Source organism: Periplaneta americana, chromosome 10 (assembly GCF_040183065.1).
Source record: "Periplaneta americana isolate PAMFEO1 chromosome 10, P.americana_PAMFEO1_priV1, whole genome shotgun sequence".
Classification (NCBI taxonomy): Eukaryota; Metazoa; Arthropoda; class Insecta; order Blattodea; family Blattidae; genus Periplaneta; species Periplaneta americana.
In genome coordinates this window covers 33,345,920-33,358,266 of record NC_091126.1, presented here as the reverse complement: position 1 = coordinate 33,358,266, position 12,347 = coordinate 33,345,920, and the positions used below count along the sequence as shown (strand labels likewise).

The 12,347-nt window shown below is 33.5% G+C and overlaps 1 protein-coding gene across 3 annotated transcripts in view; it reads left to right on the top strand.

The window, feature by feature from the left end:
- Positions 1 to 3,849, top strand: part of LOC138707582 (ubiquitin carboxyl-terminal hydrolase MINDY-2-like) — a 74,998-nt gene extending 71,149 nt beyond the window's left edge. For all 3 annotated transcript variants that reach the window (XM_069837188.1, XM_069837186.1, XM_069837187.1), the window contains one exon: positions 206 to 3,849. In XM_069837188.1, coding sequence (XP_069693289.1) covers positions 206 to 220 — 15 coding nt within the window. In that variant the 3' untranslated portion in view covers positions 221 to 3,849. The remainder of the gene's footprint in view (positions 1 to 205) is intronic.
- The last annotated feature ends 8,498 nt before the right edge of the window (positions 3,850 to 12,347 follow it).

Genomic DNA, 12,347 nt, shown 5'->3' with positions numbered 1-12,347 from the left:
TAAAGTTCAGTTAAGTTCAATAAATTGCTTGAAAGATGTCATTATAAGGTAACAACTCATTCTTTAAGATTTGACAACATAATGACCTAGCGTTACCATATGGTAACGCCCTGTAATTCCACATATTCACTTCAACAATTGAAAACAAAAAAACTTGACGAAAAATAATTCAGGCTTTTAAGGGTTAATGTATTTTCATTTTCAGTGCAACATCCTCTGATGACAACTGCCGAGACATCTCACACTCATACATACAGAGAGCCTTGAAGTTAACATCTCCATTGAAATATTATTTTATAAATACTTTAAAAACACCAATGTGCTTTTTACAGAATTTTCAATTTGCAGAGATTAAAGAAAATATATTAATGTATTTTGTCTTAAAAATGCCATTTTAATATACAGTTCTTGTGTAAATTTTCATTGAAAATGCTGTGTGTATATAACACTGCAAATGGAGTAGTCATTTGGCTACATCTTGAAGGTGCTATATCACAGGAATGAATGCATCTGCAATGTGTGTTGTAATTGTCATTATTTCCACTGAGTGTATCTGTGGTATTGGAATAGGACAAGTATGATTACGACATACATTTCGAAGAGGTCTTAAGTTTGTGATATGAACAAATATTAAGTTTTAAGACATGGTATTTTTAAACTTTCACTAACCAAAAACCAAAACAGTTACTCAACAGTAAGTGCTATATGTCGATGTGGTTGTGATGTTTACTCATTGATTGAGCTCTCGTTCTTAATTACGCCCATCTCTTGATAAGTGAATTTTAAACACTGCAATATGTCAAAGAAATTTATTCAATTTACAAGATGTTAATGGAAGTGAATAGTTTTACAACCTGTTATGAAGAGGAGAAATATGGTTTCACGCAAGTTATAATTTCAGTTTTTGCTTTGCGTAACTGTAAGTCATTCCAGGAGAATTGGCGTCTTTCTCTATTTTGTTTTGTTGAAGAGTGTGAATATTAGAATTACTTGTGTCATATCGGAAAGTCGTAAGCGTGAAGACATTTTCCATACAATTGTTTAATTACACTTTTTCTGGTCGTTTTCAAGATGCCTTGAGAGGACAGTACAACTGCCAACAAAAGGAACAAATACATCAACTTGAAAATTCCTTTGACAATCAGAAATAAAACACTGCTGAATCACATATTGAAAGAATACCAATACTAATTCTTCCTCTTGCTATATTTGGCATAATTGAATACATTGCAAACATGAGTGGCTGCTTCACTGAGCAGAGAATTGTGATAACTGTCGACTATTTGGTCTTCCTCTCACTGCCATTTGGAAGTAGGAATAAATTCTTATGGGTCTGCATGCAGTACCGTTAATTCCACTTTATTTGCAAATTTTGTAACATGACATGCCTTGCGTGGTCTTGTTCATCATTTCGTGGTTTGGTGTCAGAATGGTGTCCTAGCAATCCCAGTTTCAAGTCATGATGTCTCCATGATTGTGAAAACTGAGTGCTTGTGTTCATATCAGTGTTTTCTGTGTGTATGTGTCATGTACACTAGTAATATAAGTTGCACAATATGCAGTGTGTGAAAACCACGTTCCTCACAGTAAAGTCATTATGCTGCTTTCATGTAAAAGTTGATAGTAGCTGAACTTAATTGCTATTACTGTGTGTTTCCAAAGAACTGTGATGAATTAAACAATGATTGAAATAGAATAAGAAACTAGAATTGAGCTAGTGAATTGAGGAAATATAAAATGTCACTTTCTTCTCTGGAGACATTGAAAAATTATGAATTAGTTGTCCTTGAGTGCCATAGTGTATGTGGTACAGTTCTGGCACTAAACCATCCTCATTGTATACATATTTTTGTTGGCATTTGCTGTACTTACGTGTGCGTTGATGAGTACAAATGTGTGTGTGTGTGCGTGCAAATGTACATGCACTTGTGCAGTCTAAGGTCGAGTTCTTGACTGCCTAGAGTATTGCTGTTTGGAGAGTCACTATCATTTCCTATTGTATTTGCTTATTACACATTATTTTGTAAGTACTGGAATATTGTTGTTGACTTTTGAAACTATTTATCAGTATTGGATCCTAAGAGTTGCAATGAAGCATGACTTCTATCTGGAGGAAATGTGACATTTGAGAATAATTAGTATGGATGCCTCATTGTAGAAGTATGTAGTGATATAGTTAAATTTTCAATGAACTTTTGCAAATACGATTAATGTTGTTTCCATTATAATAGTTTATATTTTTGCAGTATATATTTTTCAAGTAGTCAGATGAAATAGTTATCTTTATTACATACCACATAAAAGGACGTGCAGATTGCTAAGTGCTGGCAAAGATGATTCTAATAGGTAGCTTTCTGGATGACTTTTGTTTGTAACAGTTCCTTCATTGCCCGAATCTTGTTTTGCTAATTGTTTTTCTCCAACTGTAATTTTGAATGCTGGTATTTAATGCATCTTAAAAGGTGATTTTATTTGTGCATTCATTGTGTTCATTTTACACTTTTCTGAAGTTGGAGCATTATATATTACCAATTTTTTTGCTGGAAAAGTTGCTGTTATATCTAGTGTTTGCTTATTTGAGAGCAATAAAAATTTTTTCTTCTTCTTCTCCTTCTGCTGTCGAAGGAGAAGTAAAATCAGACATGCTGTGTTACAGTGAAAACCACTGTCCCTGAATGAAAGCGCTCCAGTCAAATTTACTGGCCATTTTCTTCCACGTAAAAAATTAAATTCTGCTAGTCATTATCTTTGCATATCATGTTATTGTGGAAGACTGCCAGGCTAATAGAGTTCAGGAAAGTTTTAAGTAATCCTTATTCATGCACACTTCAAGTCAACGAGCCATCACTTTCACAGATTAAAATTAAATGATTTGCAAGGGACTGCTCCTATATGTTAACAATAAAATGTTATCTATATTGGTGGAACGTAGCTCTGAGAGACAGGAATATATTGGCTCCACTATGATTTGTCTTCGGATAATGAAGGAAGAAGTATGTATAATTACATAATCTGCTTCATTTTTGAAGAGCAAAACTTGTGGACACATGACATTGGTGCTAGTGTTAAGCTTCAGCACACAGCTTTGACATGGATATACAGAATGTTAACAATTCTGTAGCCTAGTCAAAGCTGCCCTTATCTACTGTAGCCTCAACAATATTCAACATTTTTAGTACTTGTGACCACATGCTTCTACAGGATGTCGTTGGATACATCCACAGTCAGTTTTCACATTTGTTAACTTATGTTATTTCAAATAAACAATAATCCTACATACAAACTGTTAATTTATTACATTTAAGTTCACTACTGAAGAATACAGTATAAAAAAAATATATTTCTTGGACATTTTGAATTCCAGGATGGTTTTGTGGTTCACATAAGATGTTCAACAACTCGTATACATAATGAGTTTAGTAAAATAAAAGCTGATCTGTGTTAATACTTTTATTTAAAGCACTGCTGTGTATGTGCACACTTCCCTCTTTTCAGTCTTAAGTATACCAGAGGATGAGGTAAACTTAACCAGAAAGCCATTATTAGATATATGAGCTATGTTTTTAGGATTTTCTTAGTTTAATTGTTGAGGATTTATAATTGGAAGAGAAACACCATGGCATTCTTGCAATACAGTATATCATTTAAACTAACATTATCTATTTATAATCATTCACAGAAGTCCGCAACATTTCAGAAGTTGACCACTCTTTCACTTCAGGATTTTCAACCATATCTTCACTTTGTCGTCTGAAATTCAGATTTTATTGAAGTACTAAAAAGAATTATGTATTTCAAGATTTCCATTGGAAATACACGGCTTCAGCATCCTTGAAAAATAAAAAGAAATATGGTTTCTTTATGTGGTTAAGTTTACTATACACAAGACAAATTTTGGAAGTTAGATTAAGTCATACATGTAAACAGCAACTTACAGATCTCTCTATTGTACCACAAACTATGTAATAGTAAAAATATTCGTAAAGTGGTTATGTTTATCCCTCTTAAAAGATATATCTTCAAAACAAAAAGATTTTTATTTAATTTATCACTTTAAAGTCTCTTGAATGATGTATTTGAAAATCACAGAAAATCAAGTTGCTGCTAGTAAAAACAAGAAGCTCTATTTTATTCTTTGGTACATAGTAAATTTCCAACTAAAATTAGCTGAAATAATTAATAAATATCGTATTGAAAAGAACTACATGATCATATTTGAACCTATGTGGTCCTATAGGTAAAATGTATCACATATCTTGAAATAACTGAAGGAAAGAGGAATTTCTGTATTGAGTATATATATAATTCATACCATTCACACAAGTGAATGTTTCTATTAGTTTTACTTTCTCATACTAAATAATATTGTAGAAAGTATTGCATTGCTGCAAGAAATCAATTTGCAGGTTTTTACAGAAATAGACTTTTTAATAATAGTAGTCTTTATTAAACAAGACTGTGTACAAAAACTTTCAAATTGTAATGTTGCAAGATAATTATGTTAATTTATTTTATTTGTGTATAATTATAGCATTTTTAGTTAAAACACCAATATTTTTAGTTAATTTATTATCAATAAAGTGTAAAATAAAAAGATAGAAATATAAAATATTAATTTTTTATTTATTCTGAAGGCCTAGCTCATGGTCTCGCAGAGTTAGGGTGATTGTGGATTATTGGTGGAATAATGGTTTTAATGGTGAGGGAAACGGGAGTACTCCAAGGAAAACTCCTTGTACCCACTTTGTCCACTACAAATTTCCCTTCATGACCCGTGTATTAGAAATTTTCAATTATAATTATTTCGGAAACTATTCCAATTAATGGATTTTTTTCCTTACTACAAATAACATTATCTTGCTTCACATAGAATTTCACAAATACCTTTTTTAATTACTCGGCATACACAATTATTTCTAATTCTGGTGATTTCATTGTGTTTTTATCCATTCCAATCAGATGAGCACATTGGTAGTGAGTCCCTATTTCTTAAAGGGTTAACAGCCACTAGTTGTGAATTTTCCTTCTTTTAGTTGGGTAAATTTCCAGAGAAGCAGTTAATGTAAAAAGGTCTGTCTGCATGACTGTTTCTAACAATCTACTTAAACCATACGATTTATAATTAGCATTAATAGTCTTAAACTTTTGCATTATAAAAAATGCTTTTGGTTATCAATTCAGAAAATGGAAGTGTATCTTATTGTTTTGACCCTTAGTAATTGTTATAAATTATTTAAATTCATTTAAATTTTATCTTGGGGAATAAACTACAAGCAGTGTCATTGTATCATAGTGCAGGAACTGAACTGTTGTAAATCATTGTTTAATATACAGAGTAGAATGGGTGTGAGTGCATTAATATTAAGAGCAGATTCTTTACGATACCGTATAGATAACAAAAATGTCAACTATTTGGTCTCTGAAGAAGGATTTGGCCAAAAAATATTATTTGCGTTTAAAATGTGCCTCTCATTTATGTACAAGTTTTTCAGTACTGATAAGTTTTCACAGGGGAAACTATAAGAGAACTGCAAGGTGAACAAATTATTCCTTTATGATTTTTTCATTAGTTGCTATATTTTGATGTAATTTCGTTTTAAATTAAGTGAATAATAACAAATTTATCGTGAGAGAACCCCAGATAAATCTGGCAAATATGTAAAGGTTTCTTCACCAGTATAGCCATTTGGTTGCACTGCTGTTCAGTTGTGTTGATACATTGTAGGGCAGTCAGTATTGCCAGTCTTTGAGAAACACGTTGTGCATCAATGTGGGATGATGCCACAGTTTTTTATGCATATGCGGACATGCTTTTTATCTGTGGGAAATCAAGAACGACTGATTTCTTACCAGAAGGCTACCTAATCCAAGAAAGTTTTCTGCTGTGAAAACGCGAGTCTTAGAAACAAGGAGTGTGATTCCAGCTCATAGAACTCGAGGGTCACAGCAATTTCAGGACATTTTAAACACAGGAGAACAAATCCTTGACCTTGTAGACGAAGATTGGAGGAGAAGCTGTAGAGGTATGGCTAGAATGGCTGAATTATCGCACTGAAAAATGTTGTGAACATTAAAAGAGCAGTTACCAAGACCATACCATGTACACCATTTACAATATCCGACAGAAAACTGTTCTCCTCCCAGAGTTGAACACTGCAATTGGCTACTAGAAAGAGGCTCACAATTTCTTGAAAATATTCTAGCAACAGACGAAACATGCTTCATACAAAAGGGGATTTTAAAGCTTCACAATAATCAGACATGGGCTACAGAAAATTTCATACCATAAGGCAAATGAACACCCAACACAGCTTTTCCTTCAAATCTGGAGAGGGATATTAGTCGTTTTCTGAGAAGAGCATTGCCACCACTACTAGAAGACGTACTATTACTAGAGACGGTAAATTTTTCGCAATCATGATAATGTGAAATGTGCTCAATTGCTGTCAAAATAAGTAAGTTTATGTTTAAAAGAATGTCAAGTATATTAGTGTAGGTCTTTAATAAATGCGAAATAAGAGCGAAATTACATTTTATGAGACATTTATGTGTTTTTGTAAAGCTAAGCAATCCATGTAAAGGCCTTGTCACACACAGGTTCTCACATTTTTTACATACTTTGGTCCCCCCCCCCCATGTTAGCTTTTACAGTATGAATAACAAAAATTGAAATGAAAAATCTAGAAAATCCACCTGTTAACACACTGGTGACAAATTTCTAAAACCAAATTTTCCATAAAAATATGTTCCCTCCAAAAGCACTACAAAATGCTACATTTTTAACTCTACTATAAAAATTCTAGAGTTAGAACTTTAAAAGTGTTACAGTTAAAAAAAAAAAAGTAATGTACCTTTATGACAGACAGGCCCTGTTTCAGCACCAATTCTGGTGTCATCTTCAGTGTCCTTCGAACTACTGCTGCTGGCGTTTGCTTTCGTCAGTGATGTGGGGGGGGGGGGGTGTTGCTCTTAAGGTGGGGATGGTTGGTTGTGTGTCGTGTATTATGAAATCGAATAATGTATGTGTATTGAATTGTAATTATGTATTAAGTATATGTTGTGGTATTTTATTGTGTGCTTGTATATTTCGTAATGTTCTAATACAGTAATGTTTAACTGTGGGCTTTTGGTGTGGTATGTAGTATTTCCATATCTGTTTCTATGTTGTTCTTGTAGTCGTGATTTTGTTAGCAATATGTTCTGCGTAATTTGATGTAATGTACGGTTTAGTTATTGCTTTAATGTGTTCATTGCATCTTATTTGGAACGATCTTGAAATCTGTCCTATGTAAAAATCTGTACAGCTATTGCATTTTAATTTGTAAACCCCAGTTGAATTGTCTTCATTTGTTTGTCTGATGTGACAACAACAACAACATAGAAACAGATATGGATATACTATAAATCACTCCAAAAAGTCCACAGTTAAACATATTAGAACAATACGAAATATACAAGCACACAATAACATACCACAACATATACTTAATACATAATTACAATTCAATACCCAAATATTATTCGATCTCATAATACACCACACTCAAACAACCATCCCCCACCACAAGAGCAATACACTCCTATCCTCACCACTGACGAAAGCAAACACTGGAAATCAAGACCAGCTGGAGCAGCAGTAATTCGAAGGATACTGAAGATGACACCACACCGATGTTGAAATGGGACCTGACTGTCATAAAGGTACATTACTATTTTTTAATCATAACAATTTTATCGTTTTAACTCTAGAAAGTTTTACAGTTTTAATCAATGTTAAGGTGAACAATAAATTATAACTTTAATTTGCTAAAGTTTATAATCTCTAACCATTCACATCAGAAAACACACTGGTATTTGCACGATGGAGCATCAGCTCAAGTAAGTCTGAAAGTGCGAGAGTGCCTTAATGCGAAATTTCCTGGTTCCCAGATTGGGTGACCTGGACCCATCAGCTTTACTGCTAAATCTACAGATTTAAATAGTATCGATTTCTTCTTAGTGACATGAAGGATAGGGTGTACTACAGAGAGGTAATTGATGTTAAAAATTTTCAGCTTCACATTTTTAAACTGCTGAAGTGATAAAGAACAATGAAGCTGTACTAGTTCGGGTTCATCACAACTGAATCCAAAGAAGAAGCGAAGTTTGTGTACAGGCAAATGGTGGATATTTTCAACATGTAATATATATTTTTTATTTTCCCATGCTGAAAGCACTTGGAATTATTGTTCAGTCTTAACAAAGACACTCAGTTGAAATTCGAACAATACAATATATTCACCGGACAACACATCTCATTTTGTTACATAATTTGTTAAAAAATTCTTGCTAATATCTTCATCCTATACCTTCACCTGACTTTCACATAAGAAACGTAGTAGAATGGAAAATAGTTAAAAAGAACCACCCTTTTATCAGGATTTCTTTGTAACTTGTGAAATAATGACAATATACCACAATGAAGGATTAATTTTAAGAATTTGGTCAAAATCTTTGTGGCCTAATGTACAATTGATAAATATTATGAAAGAAATGATAAACTATTAATAATTGTTAACCGTTCGAGAAATCGTAATAAAAAAATCGATCATTTATATCAGAATAAAATTTATTCTCAACAGTTTATAATATTGAGTTCCTAAGACTTCTCATATAAAGCTGAATTTTGTCACACTTAATGAAATAAAATTGCCGTTTGCTTAGAAGTTGAGAATTAGTGTTAAAAAAGTAAGTGCCCAAAATCAATATCAAAACTGAAGTGCACTTCAACTGTTTTGCAAATACCTGTGATTTCTCATCTTTTTTTAATTCTTCATTCCAGATTTTGAACTGTGAGAGGAGGGAGAAAATTTATTTTCAACAGTCACTAATTCCATACTTTACTTCATTGCAGTGAAGATAGAAATTCTTTCTTTCTTCAACAGATGCAATCCATGACTAGTTTAACACGTAACCAATTCCTCTGGTATTAGTGAACATCTTCTGATTAGTCATTTATGTTCAGCTCAGAGACAGTGTTCAGTAATGTTGCTTCTCTTTACTGGAGATTCACAACTTGGCTTAATTTTTATTTCTTCATTTGAGAAACTTGACGAATTTCGAAGTTCTTCTCTTATCAAACAGTAAGATAATCTGAACATGGTGAATATATTTCGTTTCACTGCTATCTCTATTAAGTCATAACTAATATTTTTGTTAGACATTTATACGACCTGAATTCCTGTCCATTTTCATTATATAATAAGGAACATATATGAATGATTAGCTCTACAGAGCACTGCTTTATTTCTACATGTTCCAACACTATTGATTGCAAATCAGATCCTGGAGTTCATATGATTCCTTGATAATTTGAACATGATCTGTATTATTTAGTACAAATTATTGTAAATGTACAAAATTCTGCTTAATATATAAAGTGTATATTTGTAATTTAATTACATCTTCTTCCCTCTACTAATTAAAATAAGTCTATTAATTGAGTTAAAAATTTAAAACCAATTGTGTAGTTGCAATGTGGCCGCAAAAGTAGAAACATAATTAAGGAGACACAAGTGACCACAACAAATTAAATAAAATCATGTTAACAGCTGAAATATCTTCAACTCACTAGTCTGTTCAGAACTGAAATATATTTTATTCATACCGAAGGCAAACTTTTTTACCACTTACACTTGCCAAATAAGAATCCGCCTGATATGTAATGGCGCCTTGGATACTTATACAAAGAACGTTTTTAAGAAAAAAGTATATTTTCATCTGCTCTGTTGTTGTCTTTAAATAAATGTCAATAAATCCACCGATTATACCTACTTTTCTCTTTTCCTACAGTTCATCCTTTCAATTTCATTACAATACATTCATATGTATGTCATGTTATATTATGTTCTCCAGTCCACAGTGAACAGCAGATCAGTATACACATGTGTGGAGGGAGTTTGGCAGTGAAGAAATATTGTAGTAGAGGCATTGACACTGACATCGCTTAACAGTGTAATAATGGCGAATATTGAAGAAAATAGTCAAGCAGTAGTAAACCTTGAAGCAAACATTGAAGAGATCTACAAGAAGTTGGAAACTCTACAGAAGGAAAACGACCTAATGAAAAGTAAGGTGAAATATCTAAAAGAAGATCAAAGAAGAAAGACCTTAATATTTTTTGGAATTGAGGAAAAGACAAAGGAACAGGCATTGGAAACATACGAGACTGTAATGGAAGTGTGCTGGGATTGGTTCAGGATTGATGTGAGTGATGGACAAATAAAAGAAGCACGCAGAGTCGGGGAAAAATGTAAATAGACCTATTTTAGTTAAATTCTCAAATATAATGGCAAAAGAAAAAATTATGAGCAAACGAAAGTACTTAAAAAACTCAAATATTAGACTGGAACATAAGTTTGAATATGAAGTAAGATGCAGGAGAAGAATATTGATTCCTTTTATGAAGGCTGCAAAGAAAAATGATCATTTCGCTAGATTATACAAAGACAAATTAAAGATAAATGGGGAGACGTTTGATGTGGAATTCTGTTTGGAAAATTTGAACCATACGGAGATAGGGACAATGAAAGAGGAGATAAGGAACGTTATAGTAAAACATACGATTGGAGAACTATTTGGAAAATTAGAAGGTGAAGAGGTCACACAGGAAAGGATAGCAAGCGATGGAATGAATCAGTCAGGAAATCACTTCTTCTTCTTTCACTACCTCCTTATTGCCGCCTAAGCAGCGTGGAGGGGTTGCCTCTGATCCATTTCTTATATTGATCCTGGTCAGCTGCAAGAAGTTTTATTTGTGCAATCGACTTTCCCCTTTTTTCGACTATCTCCTTGATAACTTCTTCCCATATTATTCTTGGCCTCCCTTTTGGGCGACTTCCCTAGGGTTTAGCTTCTGCAAACTGCCTTGTCTTCCTTCCTTCCTCCATCCTTTGGACGTGTCCATACCACCTCAACTGTGTTCTTCTATTCTTTTGACTACTGGTTCTTGTTGCAATTCCTCTCTGATGCGCTCATTTCGTATTCAGTCTCTCCTGGTTTTACCTGCTATTCTCCTTAGTACCTTCATCTGTACAGCATTCACCATACTTAAATCATTTTTTGTTAAGACCCAACTCTTGCATCCATATATTAATATTGGTTCTATAATTGCTTTCTGAACCCTAGTCTTTGTTTTCTTTTCCAACTCTGACTTTCCAAATATAATATTGTTAATTGCGAAGTATGCCGAGGTTGCCTTTTGGACCCTGTTACGGACTTCTAGTTGGAGTTTTCCTGTTTGGTGTATTCGGGTTCCAAGGTAGTTGTAGGACTCAACTTGTTCTAATTTTTGTCCTGAGCACATGATCTCTATATTTTCCACGTGTTCCTCCGTCCTTGTAACCATCATAACTTGACTTTTCTTCATATTAACTCTCATACCACTTTCTGCCAATGTTTCCGTCCATTCCGTCACTGCCTTTTGTAGTTTTCTTTCTGTATCCGTTATGAGCACAATATCATCTGCATATACTAAAGCTTGCACATATACTGGTCTCATTTTCCACATCCCAACTACAGATTTATCCGTTCTGGCTTTACACGTCTTCATTATTTCGTCCATAAAGATGATAAATAGTAGTGGGCTTAAACTGTCCCCTTGCTTAATACCTCTCTTCATGTCAAATGTACCTGACATTTTTCCATCCATACGTATTACTCCTTCTACCTTTTGAAATACCGACTGTATAGCTCTCATCAGCTTCTTAGGGGTTTCAGCAAATCACATGAACCAGAAAGAGAGGCCAGCGACCAGAGTAATACAAAGCGTAGCAACAGCAACAGACGAGGATGTCAACAAGCGATTGAGGAAGAAACAGGAGACTTGCACTAAAATAATGATGATGGCATTAGGTAGACAGGGGAGAATAGGACAGCATAGAGGAGCTGAGAACAGCAAAAAGAGTTAAGTGAATTCAGCTGGAAGAACAAATATGGGTCAGCAATTACAAAAGAGATCGAGAGATGAAGAAGAAACTAAGATAAGAAGTCAAGATTCTGCAAGAACTGGAAGGGATGAAGTAACATTAGCAACACCGAATAGAGGTACGTCAGTGGGAAGAAGTAAGGAACAGAAAAGTTGTAACTTAAGATGTTGGTGCATGAGTGACAAAACATATGAAAGTGATAAAGTGAAAATAGTATGCATGAGTGTTAAAACTTAGGAAGTGATAAAGTAAAAATGGTAATAGTGACAGAAAAGACTGTAAGGCAAGGGGATAATAGTGAAAAAGGATAAGATACAAGTAATAATCAGGGAGTGATAATAAGTAGTGATACAAATATAATAAAGAAAGTGGGAATGGAAA